The 14,071-nt window shown below is 63.5% G+C and overlaps 2 protein-coding genes across 13 annotated transcripts; one reads left to right on the top strand and one right to left on the bottom strand.

Moving 5' to 3' along the window:
* The first annotated feature begins 73 nt into the window (after positions 1–73).
* LOC139586147 (methyl-CpG-binding domain protein 1-like) lies at positions 74–9,335 on the top strand. 12 transcript variants are annotated; one of them, XM_071419348.1, is made up of 17 exons: positions 74–197; positions 1,031–1,152; positions 1,531–1,645; positions 1,925–2,190; positions 2,438–2,523; positions 2,917–2,957; positions 3,053–3,202; positions 4,479–4,613; positions 4,730–4,777; positions 4,882–4,938; positions 5,020–5,088; positions 6,603–6,767; positions 7,844–7,954; positions 8,027–8,107; positions 8,192–8,279; positions 8,360–8,452; positions 9,189–9,335. In XM_071419348.1, exons 1-16 carry the CDS (start codon positions 189–191, stop codon positions 8,401–8,403), a joined length of 1,587 nt encoding a protein of 528 aa, XP_071275449.1. In that variant the 5' UTR covers positions 74–188; the 3' UTR covers positions 8,404–8,452; positions 9,189–9,335. The 12 variants fall into 12 exon arrangements, 11 of the variants coding, with proteins under 11 accessions (XP_071275449.1, XP_071275446.1, XP_071275447.1 ...); XM_071419345.1 differs by having other exon boundaries at positions 5,023–5,088; positions 7,844–8,107; XM_071419346.1 differs by having other exon boundaries at positions 7,844–8,107; positions 8,387–8,452.
* Positions 9,336–10,765: 1,430 nt separating this feature from the next.
* On the bottom strand, positions 10,766–12,828 carry LOC139586148 (activator of basal transcription 1-like). Its single transcript, XM_071419356.1, has 4 exons — positions 12,734–12,828; positions 12,287–12,598; positions 11,876–12,054; positions 10,766–11,194 (listed from the first exon to the last, which is right to left on the bottom strand). The coding sequence occupies exons 2-4, from the start codon at positions 12,591–12,593 to the stop codon at positions 10,901–10,903; spliced, it is 780 nt and encodes a 259-aa protein (XP_071275457.1). The 5' UTR covers positions 12,594–12,598; positions 12,734–12,828; the 3' UTR covers positions 10,766–10,900.
* Positions 12,829–14,071: the final 1,243 nt, after the last annotated feature.

Below are 14,071 nucleotides of genomic sequence, written 5' to 3'. Positions count from 1 at the left end.
CTTTTCTCATTGGTCCACACCGCATCATGTGACCCACAGACCCCGCCCACTACTTTTCCCGCCCGGCGTTTCCGCTTCCGGCGCGGGGCCCCGCCCCCTCCGCCCCCCGCGGCCTCGCGGCGTCGCCGGAGGAAGAGGAGGAGGAAGAGGAGGAGGAAGAGGAAGAGCTGCGCCACAGGCGGGGGCGGATGGGAACGGTGAGCGGCCAGGGGGGTGCGGAACCGCAGCGGGGTTCGGCGAGGAGCGGGGAGCGTGAGGGATCCGAGCGGGGAGACGCGGCCGGTGGGGACGGGCGGGCCGTGAGGGGGCAGGGGGGGCGGCTGGGGGGGGGGGGGTTCGTCGGGGGGAAGGGGCGTGAGGGAGAGGGCTGGGAAAGGGAGGGGGAGTTTGGGGGCAGTTTGTGAGGGGGAGAGGCTGTTTGTGAGGGAAAGGGGCAGTTTTGGGGCAGTTTCTGAGGGGGAGGGGCAGTTTGGGGTTGTTTCTGAGGGGGAGGGGCAGTTTGGAGGGCAGTTTGTGAGGGGGAGGGGCATTTTTGGGGGTTGTTTGTGAGGGGAAGGGGCAGTTTGTGAGGGGGAGGGGCGGTTTGAGGGCAGTTTATGAGGGGGAGGGGCAGTTTGGCGGGGCTGTTTCTGAGGGAAAGTGGCTGTTTGTGAGGGGAAGGGGCAGTTTGTGAGGGGAAGGGGCGGTTTGAGGGCGGTTTGTGAGGGGAAGGGGCGGTTTGAGGGCGGTTTGTGAGGGGGAAGCGGCAGTTTAGGGGCAGTTTATGAGGGGGCGGCACCGCTTACAGGGTATTTGTGGTTGGGGGCGGAACTCCGGGCCAGTTTTGGGGGTGTCCTTGCGGGGCAGGGGCGGCCCCGGAGCTGTGTTTGTGTGGGGGAGGGGAGGGGGCCCTGGCGGTGGGGGAGGGGAGGATGGAGTCACGTGGGGAGGGGGCGGGGCCGGGCTGTGTTTGGGGGCGGGGTCCGGGGGGGTGTTTGGGCTCTCGGGGCCGGCCGTGACCCCCTCCCCACCCTCTCCCCGGGGCTCTCAGCCCCCCCGCAGGATGGCGGAGGGCTGGGCCGAGTGCCCGGCGCTGGGCCCGGGCTGGCAGCGCCGCGAAGCTTTTCGGAAATCCGGGGCCACCAGCGGCCGCAGCGACACCTACTACAAGAGGTTGCCCTTCCCCAAAAACCCCCAACGCCCCCCTCCCACCCCCACGGGACTGCGGCTGGGGCCGGTTCTGCCATTTCTCCCTCCTAGACCCCATCCCGTGTCCATTTGGGGGCTTCCCCCCCACTCCCCGGTGGTGTTTCAGAGCCCCTCTCCCATCTCCCCCGGGTCACCTTAGTGCCCCTTTCCCCAAATATTCCCAGTCCCCTCCAATTCTTCCAGGCTATTTTAGGGCTCGGTGGGTCCTCTTTGAGAGTTTTGGGTCCCCCTTTCCCAATCTCCCTTTGGCATTTGGTGGCTCCCCCAGTCTCAGCGGTTCCCCTGGGGTTTTGGGGCCGTTCCTGGGGATTTTGGGGCCCATCTGACCACACTCCCTGGCAGCCCCACAGGGCAGAAGTTCCGCAGTAAGATCGAGCTGCGGCGGTTCCTGGGCCCCGGGCACGACCTGAGCAACTTCGACTTCAAATCGGGCCAGCAGCGACCTGGCCCCACCCGGGTATGGAGGATGGGACCCTAAAAAACCACGGGAGGGGGCACAAAAATCCCAAAAAACCTCGGGGAGGGAAACCTGGAGTTCTCCTTGGGGGGGGGAGCCCCATAACTAGAAAGGAATTAGGGGTGGAATAAAAAGATTGGGCAGAAGAAGCTCCTCCAAATGAAGTTGAGGAGAACCTAAATTGGAGAAGGGGAGGAACATGGGGTTTTTAAACTGGGGAGGAACAGTAAATGGGGGTTTTATGGGGGTTTTGAAGTGGCTCCTTTTTGTGCCTTTCAGACCAGGAAGAGCCCAAAATGGCACCTGCCCGCCGGGCCCCTCCCAGAGCCCCCCAAAATCTTCAAAAAGGAGGAGGAGGAGGTGGAGGTGGAAGTGGAGGTGGGCGGGGCTGAGACCGAGAAGGCCCCACCCTCATCAGTTCAGGCCCTGCCCATCCCCATCCAGGCCACGCCCTCTCCATCTGTGGCCACGCCCCTGCCAGAGCCCCCCCATCGCCGGACCCGGAAGCGGCCGCCCCTGGAGCCCCCCCAGGATGGGGTGGTGGCGTGAGTGGGGGATGGGGGGGTCCTAGGTGGGGGTTCCCTGGGAACTCTTGGTTGTGGGGAGGGGGTCCCAGGAGTGGGGGGTGACCCCAAGAGGGAGGGAATGGGGTCCCTGGGGGGAGTTTGGAGGAGCCCTGGGGAGAAATTTTGAGTAGGGGGGGGGGGGGTTCCCTCAGGGGGGGTTCTGGGGGGCAGTGGGGGTGTTGGGGTCCCCCTGGCCCCTCCAAAAATGCTGCCCTCTCCTCTGCAGGCTGTGTGCTGGCTGCCAGAGCCTCTTCCCGGGGGTGTCCCTGCCCCCCCAGCGCCGCTGCCGCTGGCTCTGCCCTGACTGCCGTGGTGAGCTTCGGCCTCAGCGCCCTCCTCCTCATCCTCTCCGTGCTCCTCCTCATCCTCTCCGTGCTCCTTCTCTGAGTTTCTCTCACCTTCCTCATCTCTCTCAGAGCTTTTTGTGTTTTATCCTCTTCCTTATTATCCTGTTGTTCTTTGCCTTCATTCCCTGGGTTTTTCCTCTCCATCATCATCATCATCATCATCCCCTGGATTGTTTTAACCTCATAATTATCATTTTATTCCAACTTCCCATCCCTCCTCCTCCTTCCTGTTTCTTCCCTGCTCCTTTTTCCCTCTGCTTTGGACCATTCTGGTGGGGAAGGAGTTTGGGAGGGGGGATCAGGGGGGAATCCCAGCAAAGCTGGGGTGATCCTGACCCCCTTCCTCCACCTCCCCCAGCCCAGAGACGAGACTTCAACCGGGAGCAGCGATTCTACAAGGTACCCCCAACCCCTCAGGAGGGCTGAATGGTGCTCCCCAAATCCCTCAGGGGGTCTGGGGGCTCCCCCAGAGCCCTGACACCCCCTGCCCACAGCGGGTGGGCTGTGGCACGTGCCAGGCCTGTCGCATCCCCGAGGACTGCGGCATCTGCAGCGCCTGCGCCCGCAGTGCCCCCGGGGGCCCCGCAGGGCCCGGCCGGACCCCCAAGTGCCTCCTGCGCCGCTGCCTGCGCATCGTCAAGAAGGTACCGGCACCCCTCTGTCACTGTCACTCCTCTGGGTGTCACCAACGCCCACCCGGTGTCACCAACGCCCACCCGGTGTCACCAACATCCTCTCAATGGCACCAGCACCCCCCTGTCACTGGCACCCACCCTGGTGTCACCAGCACCCCCCCAGTGTCACCAGCACCCCCCTGTCACTGGCACCCACCCTGGTGTCACCAACGCCCCCCCAGTGTCACCAACATCCCCTCAATGTCACCAACATCCCTCAATGTCACCAACATCCCCTCAATGTCACCAGCACCCCCTTGTCACTGTCACCCCTCTTGGTGTCACCAGCACCCCCCCCCAGTGTCATCAACATCCTCTCAATGGCACCAGCACCCCCCTGTCACTGGCACCCACCCTGGTGTCACCAACGCCCACCCAGTGTCACCAACATCCCCTCAATGTCACCAGCACCCCCTTGTCACTGTTACCCCTGTAATGTCACCAGCACCCCCCATGTCAGTACCACCCCCCCTGATGTCACTGTAATCCTCTCTCCCCCAGTGTCACTGTCACCATGCCCCCCCCCCCGCCATTGTCACTCTCACTCCCCTTGGTGTCATGGTCACCCATGTTTTCCTGTGTTTTCCCATGTTTGTTATCCCATATTATCCTATCTTTTCCCATATTTTCCCATATTTCCCTGTGTTTTGTCCCTGCAGGGCCTGGGCTGCGGCTCCTGCCTTGTCCCCCTGTCCCTTGTCTGTGGCTGCTCATTCACCCATGTCCTCCTATATCCTCCCGTGTTATCCCATATTTGTTATCCCATGTTTTCCCCATATTTCCCATGTGTTACCCCATATTTGTTACCCCATTTTTTCCCATATTTGTCCCCGCAGGGCCTGGGCTGCTGCTCCTGCCTTGTCCCTCTGTCTCTGTCCCTTGTCTGTGGCCGTTCATTCACCCACGTCCTCCTATATCCTCCCGTGTTATCCCATATTGTTATTCCATATTCGTTATTTCTCCATATTCCCCATGTGTTACCCCATGTTTGTTACCCCATTTTTTTCCCGTGTTTTCCCATATTTGTCCCCGCAGGGCCTAGGCTGCGGCTCCTGCCTTATCCCCCTGTCCCTGTCCTTGTCCCTTGTCTGTGGCCGTTCATTCACCCACGTCCTCCTATACCCTCGAGTGTTATCCCATGTTTGTTATCCCATATTTTCCTGTGTTTTCCCATGTTTGTTATCCCATATTTCCCTGTGTTACCCCATATTTGTTACCCCATTTTTTCCCGTATTTGTCCCCGCAGGGCCTGGGCTGCGGCTCCTGCGCCGGCTGCCTGAGCACCGAGGACTGCGGCAGCTGCTGCATCTGCCTGCGGCGCCTGCAGCCCGGCCTCAAGCGCCAGTGGCGCTGCCTGCGCCGCCGCTGCCTGCGCCCCAAGGTGGGACTGTGCCCCCGGAACCCCCCCAGTGTCACCCCAGCCACCTCCCCGCTGTCACCCTGGTGTGCCCCGCACCCGTTGTCACCTGCTGACCCCTCACCCTGTGTCCCCCCCAGAAAGCCAGAGTGGCCAAGAAGCCGCAGAGTCCCCGGCCCCTGACAGAGGTGAGTGCGGGACCCCCACACCGGGCAGTGGCACAGACCCCCGGGTATTCGGGGAGAGGGGGCACCTCCAAAGTGCCCCCCTCAGCCCCATTTCCTCCCTCCAGAAGTGGAAGCCTCTCGTGGAGCGGGAGCCCAGTGACGCCTCCGGCGCCAGGCACAGAGTGAGTGGGGGGACCCCCCTGGGCACACCTGGGCACATCTGGAACCCCCAGCCCCCCCCAAAACCCCCCCCTCCCTCCCAGAAGCTGCTGAACAAGGGCAAGGAGAAGAAGAAGCCGGGGCGACCCCCGAAGGCCCCTGGGCCCCGCGGGGTGAGTGACAGGCCTTGGTCCCACCCCCTGTCTCATAGCCCCGCCCCTCCCTCAATGAGCACGCCCTTCTCAGAGCAGCTATTGGGGCAGGGGGGGAAGTCGTAATGCCCTTAATATAGGGGCCTAAAAAGGGGGCAGTATTGGGGTGCAGGTACTGTAATGATCCTATGAGCCATTCCAAGGCTCAATATTGGCATTCAGCACATTCAAACCCCACAGATACTGGGGTGCCAGTACCATAATACCCCTAATGCTGGGGTCAGGTCATTGTGACACCCCAAAAACTCTTCACAGCTGATGGCGGGATCTGAACAACCCTGGCTGTGAGGTTGGGGCACTGTAATGCTCCAAATAATGGGGTTCAGGTACCCCAAAACCCTTCAGAGCAGGGTTTGGTTACCATAATTTTCTTAGTAACCACTCCAGGTTTAATAGCAGGACCCAAGGTACCAATATTGGGGTGCAGATACCGTAATGCCCCAAATAGCAGGGCATAGATACCGTAATGCCCCAAATAGCAGGGCTCAGATACCATAATGTCCCAAATATCAGGGCATAGTTACTGTAATGCCTCAAATACTGGGGCTCAGATACCATAATGGCTTTAATAGTGGGACATAGATACCGTAATGCCTCTAATACTGGGGCTCAGATACCATAATGCCTTTAATAGCAGGGTGCAGATACCGTAATGCCTTTAATACTGGGGCTTAGATACCATAAAGCCCCAAATAGCAGGGCTCAGATACCGTAATGCCTCTAATAGTGGGATGCAGGTACCGTAAGGCCCCAAATACCAGAGTTCAGATACCGTAATGCTTCTAATACTGGGGCTCAGATACTGTAATGCCTGTAATAGTGGGATACAGGTACCATAATGCCTTTAATAGCAGGGTGCAGATACCGTAATGCCCCAAATAGCAGGGCTCAGATACTGTAATGCCTCTAATACTGGGACTCAGATACTGTAATGCCCCAAATAGCAGGGTTGAGATACCGTAATGCTTCTAATACTGGGGCTCAGATACCATAATGCTTCTAATAGTAGGATGGCAGATACCATAATGCCTCTAATAGTGGGATGCAGGTACCGTAATGCCTTAAATAGCAGAGCTCAGATACTGTAATGCCTTTAATTCTGGGGTTCAGATACCATAATGCCTCTAATACTGGGGCTCAGATACTGTAATGCCTCTAATAGTGGGATGCAGGTACCGTAATGCCCCAAATACCAGGGTTCGGATACCGTAATACCCCGAATAGCAGGGTCCAGATACCGTAATGCCCTGAACACTGGGGCTCACATACCGTAATGCCTCTAATAGCTGCTCCTACCTGAATGCCTGCCCCAGCCTAACCTCCTGCTGCTGCTGCTGCCTGGCTGCCGTAATACCCCTAATACCGCCGCATCTACCGTAACGCTCCTAATAGCTGCTCCCACACTAACACCGCGCCACCGGGCGGGTCCTGGGGACAGTTGGGGACCCGGGGGTGACGCCGCTCTCTGCCGGCAGCGGGGGGTGCGGAGCCGGGCCAGCCGGCGCTGCGGGGTGTGCGCAGCCTGCCGGCGCCCGGCCGACTGCGGCCGCTGCGACTTCTGCCGGGACAAGCCCAAATTCGGGGGGCAGAACCTCAAGCGCCAGAAGTGCCGCTGGAGGCAGTGCCTGCGCTGTGCCATGGTGGGTGCCCCCCGGTGCTTCTTCCTCCCCAGTGCCTCTCAGTAACCTCCCAGCGGAGCCCCCCAGCCATGCCCTCCACCCCCCCTTTCCTCAGCGACCCGACTCCTTCGGCTGGGGAAACTGAGGCACGCGCAAGGTTCGGGCTCCCCCGGCCACCCCGGCGCTGGGTGCAGCCCAGTTTGGACCAGTATGGACAAGTTTGGGGTGGGAGGGGAGGGGGAAATTGGTCGGCGCCCAGGTGGCACCTGGTGGACACTTGGGTCTTGTTTTTGGGTGGGGAGGGGGGGGATGCCCCGACGCCTGGGTCCTTCCTGCATTGCTTGGCTTTGGGGGGCTCACCCTGGGTCCCTTTTGGGGGGAAGGGGTGGGGGTCCCTCAGCCAGCTTGGGCCCACCTTGGGGGGGGTTCTTCCTGCATTTGTGCCCCCCCCCCCCCCCCAAATCCAAATCCGCATCCCCTCCCCTTGGAACCGCCCCACCCGCTCTGAGGTTTCTCTCCTGGCGCAGAGGCGGCTGCTGCCGGTGGGGGGGGGGTCGCTGGGGGCCCCCCTGGAGCGGCCGCCCCCTCCCCCTGTCCAGGCCCCGCCGCCGCCGGCCCCCCCGGCCCCCCCGCGCCGCTGCCCGGAGCCGCCGCCGCCCGCCCCGCCCCCCCCGCAAGGTAACGGGACCCCCCCCCCACCCCCAACTCTGCTCATGGGGGGGACCCCAAAATGCTCCACACGCCCCCCCCTTTGGCTGTGCTTGCTCTGCTGCTTTGCTCTGCACGGACCCCCCCCCCCTCGGGGGGACCCAGGCGTCGGGGGAGGGGACCAAGGTGTCCCCACGTCCCCCCTCCCCCCGCGGGAGGGGCTCTGGGGGGGTTTTGGGGACCCCCAGATTCCTTGGTCCCCTCCTCCCCGGTTGACCCCAAGGTTTGTGTGTGTGTGCCTCAGTTTCCCCACAGGGGATGAGGTGGGGGTGGGTCCTCTGCAGACACTTAGGTCCCTTTTTTGGGGGTGGGGGGGTCCCTCCTGGATACCTGGGGGGAAAATTGGGGGGGGTCTCACCTGGCTGCCCTGACCTGCCCCTCCTCCACAGGACAAGGAGGAGCCGCTGGGGGGGGCTGAGAAGGGCTCCAGGCCCCTCCCGGGGCCCCCTCTGCGCCTCTGCCCCATCAAGGAGGAATCAGGACCCCTCCCCCGCCTCGAGGTGAGACCCCCCGGCTGCCTGGGGCCCCCCCTGGACACCTGGGACCCCCCCGTGACCCCCCCTGCCCCCCAGGACCCTCGCCTGGGGCTCCTCATCGCCTCGGCCCCGCGCCTCAAAGGGGCCCCCCCGGAGCCCAGCGTCGCCCCCCAAAGGGTGAGTGGGACCCCCCAAACACCCCCTGAGCCTCCTCGGGGTGCCTGGGACCCCCATAACGCCCCTGCCCCCCCCGTTTTCCAGCCCCCCCCGGGGGATTTGGGGGTCCTGATTGCCGCCACCCCCCCGCGTGAAGCAGGAGCAGCCGCAGCCCAGCGCGTCCCTGGTGCCGGTAAGGGGGGGAACCCTGGGATTTTGGGGGGGGGGTCCCTGGGATTTGGGGGGGTCCTGAGCCTCTGCCTTCACCCCCAGGTGCCCCCCCAACCTCCCCCTGCCCAGCTGGTGGTGCTGGATGAGAGTGAGGAGGAGGAGGAGGAAGAAGAGGAGGAGGGCAGCAGCCGAGTGGTGAGGAAGGGTGGGGGGATCAGAGGATTTGGGGGGGTCCTGAGCAATTTGGGGAGTCCTGGGGAGGGATTTTAATGGGTTGAGAGGGTCTTGGGAAGGGGTTGGGAGTGTCCTGGGGGGGCTTTAGAGGGGATTGGGGCAAGGGGGGAGGTTCTGGGAAATGGGAACTTTAGGGGGGGTTTGGGGTCCTGGTGATTTGGGGAAGGGATTTTGGGGAGTGAGGGGAGGTTTTTGGGGTCCTAGCGAGTTGGGGAAGGGATGTTGGGGTCCTGGTGATTTGGGGAAGGGATTTTGGTGTCCTGGTGATTTGGGGAAGGGATTTTGGGGAGCGGGGGGAGGTTTTTGGTGTTCTGGTAATTTGGGGGAAGGGATTTTTGGTGTCCTGGTGATTTGGGGAAGGGATTTTGGGTAGTGAGGGGAGGTTTTTGGGGTCCTGGTGATTTGGGGAAGGGATTTTGGGAAGTGAGGGGAGGTTTTTGGTGTTCTGGTAATTTGGGGAAGGGATTTTGGTGTCCTGGTGATTTGGGGAAGGGATTTTGGGGAGCAAGGGGAGGTTTTTGGGGTCCTGGTGGGTTGGGGAAGGGACTCTGGGTGTGACCCTTGAGTTTTTTCGGGATGCTCTCCAAACAGGGGGGGTTTATACAAGGAGGAGGTTCCTGCTGGCTGGGGGGGGATTCTTGGGGGGGGGGGGTCTCTATGCATCCCCCCCACCCTATTAACCCTTTCTCCCCCGCAGCCCTTCCCGCTGCCCCCCGCTCCCCAGCTCTGGCCCGGCTCCTTCCTGGAGGAACTGGCTGAGATTCCCCTCCCGGCTCACTGGGGAGTCGTGGGGGCTGACGGGGGTCCCGGGCCGTGCCCGGCGCGGGGGCTGCGCCTGGTGCAGCGCTGCCCCCGCTCCTCCATGGCCGCGGCCGCCGTGCTGCTCAACCCGGGCTTGGCTTTCCGGGTCCTGGTGGCCCGAGGCCGCCCGGTGCCCCCCGGCCACGAGGTGCTGGCCCGGCGCCCCCCCCTGCGCTCCGTGCTGGACCTGGTGGAGCTGCTCTGCGATCTCGAGGCCTACGGGCCCTGCCCGGGACCCCCGGGACCCCCGGCCCGGCCCCCCGCCCCTCGCTGCCATGTCCTGGTGAGGGGGGGGCGCTGCTGCCGGCCCTGCCAAATGCTGGCGGGGGAGGGGCATTGAGGGAAAGGGGGAGGGGATTTAGGGATTGGGGGAGGGGGGGAAGGGGTTGGGGGAGATGGGAGTGAAAAATGTGGGGAGGGGGATGTTGATGGAAAGGGAAATGGAAATGGGGAAGGAAGCAAAATTGGGGGGGGTTGGGAAGTGATGGCTGAACTGGAATTGGGGTGGAGGAAATGAGGGGGTGGGGGGGAATAAAATGGGGAGGGGGGAGAGAAAAATGAGGGACCTAAAAGTGAGAGGGGAACTAAAATTGGGGGATGTGGGGGTGGTGGGGAGCAGGGATGGGGGTGTTGCACCTTTGGGGAGTGGGATTTGGGGATGGAGCCTTGGGTGGAGTGGGGAAGGGGCACCAGGGGGGTCCCCAGGGTGGGATTGGCACCCCTGGAGACCCCCAGAGAGTCACTGGGAGGTTCTGGGGTTCCCCCCAGCTTTGGGGGCTCCAGGACCTCACTGTGGGGATTCAGGGGGACCCCAGGGTGACACCCCTATTTTGGGGACCCCTGGTGTGTCCCCCACCCAGTGTCAGGGTGCCCCTCCCCCAGTGACACAGCAAGGCTGAGGGACCCCAGCGCTGGCATTTTGAGGGGGGGGAGTCCCCAGTTTGGTACCACTCCCCCCGTTTGGTTTCCCAGGGAATATTGGGGTGCTCTCAGCACCCATTTTTGGGGGGGCTTGCCCCCCCACCCCCCAGGTTTATGGGGACATCAGGTTTATGGGGCCTCGAGTTTGTTCGTTCTCCCATTTCCCCAGTGCTATACTGGGGCCCCTCCCCCACCCCCCCAGAGCTTCTATTTTTGACACTGGAACCGCCCCCCGAAACGGGGGCGCGGCCCCTTTAAGAGCCCTGCCCTCCCCTTTGTAGAGATTTAAATAACCTGATTAAAGCGCGGGGAGGGGCGTGGCTTTCTCCAGCCCCGCCCCTTTGTTCAGGCCCCGCCTACACGCACCTTTCACCCGCTGTTGCTTCCTTGGGCCACGTCCTTTTATGGCGAAAGGGCGTGGCCTGAGCTGCTTTAGCCACTCCCACTCCCCGCCCCTTGCGCTGCCTTCAGGGAGTTTCGCGCCTAAGCCATAACCCCGCCCACTCCCCTTAGCCCCGCTCCCCCGGCAGAATTTAAAGAGACCGCGAGGAATTATTTTTGTTAAAAGTAATAAAAGCTTTAAGGAGAAAAATAAAACATTTGGTGGTCCTTGACACAGGGATCGGTGTCGGGAGGGGGCCCTGGCGTTCCAAGGACCCTGAGCCCTCCCAAATTCGAGGGAGGGTCTCACCTGCCTGTCCCAAACACCTTCTCCAGCAGGCTCTGGGGGGGCGCGGCCGGCGGGGGCCGAGCTTTGCGCCGCCAAATCTCCTCCTCGGTGGCTCTCTGGGTGAAGCCCCAGGTGCGGGGAGGAGCTTCGGGGTCTCCCGAGGTTTTGGGGGGCTCCTTGGAGGCACGGCGGGCGTAGAACCCCCCCTCCCGCTTGGCCTGGGCCACCTCGGCCCGCAGGCGCTGCGCCCGCACCTGGCGCTCGTAGCTGAGGCGCTCGCTCAGGTGAGGCCACCGGAACCCGGGCAGGTACTGGGAGGGATGAGCACAGGTCAGGGGACCCCCAAACAACCTCAGACCGCCCCCCAAAATAAGGTTTGGGTTGTTCAAACCCCCCTTAGCTGCTGCTGGGCCAGGTGTGTGGGAGGGGTCTCCCAACAGAGCCCAGCCCCTCCGCCAGTGTGGGGGACCCCCCTGAACCCTAAAACAGGGACCCCCAGTGGGCCAAAACCATCCAAGATCCCCCAGAAAAGGGACCTGGGTGCTTCCTACAGATCTGGGACCCCAAAAAAGGGACCTGGGTGCTCCCTACAAATCTGGGACCCCAAAAAAGGGACCCCAACCCCTCACCCAACCCCCTCCCAGTTGCCTAGGAATCCACAGGTGTCCCCTTTCCCCCAAAGGTCTGAGACCCCCCCCTAAAAGGGACCTGAGATGTCCCAAAAAATGGACCCAGGTGCTCCCTACAAATCTGGGACACCCAAAAAGAGACCTGGGTGCTCCCTACAAATCGGGGACCCCAAAAAAGGGACTCCAACCCCTCACCCATAAAGGGTCCCAATCACCCAGGAGCCCACAGGTGTCCCCCCCTCCCCCAAAAAGGGATCTGAGACCCCCAAAAATGGATCTGAGACCCCCCAAAAATGGATCCAAGCCCCCCTAAAACAGTTCTGAACCCCCCGGGACCCCTCCTCAGGACCCCCCGATCCCCACCTTGATGCTCCAGTAGTGATGGCGGAAGGGGCTGCGGGGCCGGGGGGCCATGGGGGCCCCGTGCAGGATTTTGGCCGCGCGTTTGGCCGCTCGCTTGTCCCGGAATTCCACCCAGCCCTCGGCGAACGCCACGGCCGGGGGCCCCCCCGGGCGCTGCCGCCGCCGCCGCACGGAGCCTCCTGCGGGAACGGGGAGGGGGCGCTGAGACCCCCGGGAGGGCTGAGCCCGCACCCAAGGGTGCTGAACCCGCCCCCCCCGGCTCCATTGGTGTCAGCGGGGCTGACCCCCAAATTCTGTACCTGCCTGTGGGGACCCCCCCCTTTCCCCATTGTTGGGGGTCCCCTGGCACCCCGGGGCTGCGGGAAAACACCCCCAGACCCCCCCCCCCTCCCCCGGGACCCCCGGACTCACCGTGGGGCTGCAGGAAGACCCTGCCCAGCTCCCCGTGCGGCCGCAGCAGCGCCCGGGCCTGGCGGGGCCCGAAGCCCGGGGGGAGGAAGGACAAATAAATGACCCCCGGTACCACCGGCTTTGAGGGGGGGTCCGAGGGGGCTTCGGCGTGGGGGGAACCCTCGGGACGCTCCTCTTCTTCCTCCTTTCCTTCCTCTTCTTCCCCCTCCATTTCTTCCTCTTCTTCCTCCTTTTCTTCTTCTTTTTCCTCCTCTTCTTCCTCCTCCTCCTCGCCCCTCCCGTGCGGGTCCCGCTCGGCCCCAGCCATGGCCCCTGCGATGGGCAGGAAGGAGTTAAAGTGAAGTGACCCCCCCCCAGGGCTCTCCCCACCCCTTTCCAGGCTCTGCCGCACCCCCGATTTCCCCCGGGACCCCCAAAATCGCCCCCCGGGCCCCCCCGGTCCCGCACCCGCACAACGCGGCCGGCCGCGGTCGTAAAACACCAACACAGCCGTAAAGCACCGCTAGCAGGGGGCGGGGGAGTCGCGAAAAAGCCGTAAAGCGCGGAGGGGCGTGGCCGTGCCTTAGGGGGCGTGGTTAGATATGGAGGGGGCGTGGTTACACCAGGAGGGGGCGTTTATCAAATGCGGGGGCGTGGCCTGGCGGTGGCGAGAGGCGCGAGCTGCGGTTTGGGCGGGAACGGCTGAGGCGGAGTTTTGGCGGGAAAGGCCCCGCCCGCTCTGGAGCCTCTTGAACCCGCCCCCCCCCCCCCAGTGCCCCCGGACCCACTGACCCCTGCCCGGACCCACTGAACCCGTCCGGGACCCACTGACCCCTGCCCGGACCCACTGAACCCCTCCGGGACCCACTGACCCCTGCCCGGACCCACTGAACCCCTCCGGGACCCACTGACCCCCCCCCGTCAATGTCCCCTCCTTGTCCCCTCAGAGCTCTCCAAGGTGCGTTCACCCCCACGACATCCCCCACAGCCCCCCCCCCGTGCCTCTCCATGGCCTCCTCAGCCCCCTCAATGTCCCCACAGCCCCCTTGGACCCCCCCGTGCCTGTCCATGGCCCCCTCAGCCCCCTCAATGTCCCCACAGCCCCCCAGGATCCTCCTCAGGTCCCCAGAGCCCCCCCCACACGAGTCCCCCTGAGCCCCCCCGTGTCTGGTGCTCATCTGGTGCTGGGGGGGGTCCTGGCTGCAGATGAGCAGTGGATTATCCCCCCCCCCCCCATAATCCCACAGTTGGGGGGGATTAGAGCCCTCCCGACCCCCCCAAACCCCCCCGAGGGCTCAGCCCCACCATGGGACCCTCTGGGGATGTGTTCGGGGGAGTGGGCACCCCTAATCCCCCTCACCCCCCCCTCCCCAATAATTAACATCTGGTTTAATTGGGGGGGGGCCCTGGGAGCTGCGGGAGTTTGGCCAAACCGGGATTGGGGGGGTGGGGGGTGGAGCCCTCCCCCTCCCTTCCCCATCGGCATCTGGAGGGACCCCGAGGGGGGGGTAACTGGGGGGGATTTGGGGGGGCCAGGACAGAGGCGGCCCCCACCCGCAGTCCCCAGCGGATGCACAGGGACAGGAGCACCCACGGGCCAGGTGAGCGGGATGGGGGCACGGGGACCCCGAACTGGGGGGTGCTGGGGACCCCCAAACCTCCCTCCAGGCTGGGGACAGAGCCCCCTGCCCCATGGGGGGGCTGCCCCCCTTATTGGGGGTGTCCCTGCCTCATGGGGTGTCATTACCCCCTCCCCATCCCCAACAGGGTATCCCCCACCCCAATGGGTGCCACCCCCCACCCCTC

The sequence above is a fragment of the Agelaius tricolor genome, unplaced genomic scaffold (assembly GCF_023055355.1).
Source record: "Agelaius tricolor isolate 1412-34295 unplaced genomic scaffold, bAgeTri1.0.p SCAF_104, whole genome shotgun sequence".
In the NCBI taxonomy this organism is placed as follows: domain Eukaryota; kingdom Metazoa; phylum Chordata; class Aves; order Passeriformes; family Icteridae; genus Agelaius; species Agelaius tricolor.
The sequence above is the reverse complement of the archived record's forward strand: the minus strand, read 5'-3'. Positions and strand labels throughout refer to the sequence as shown.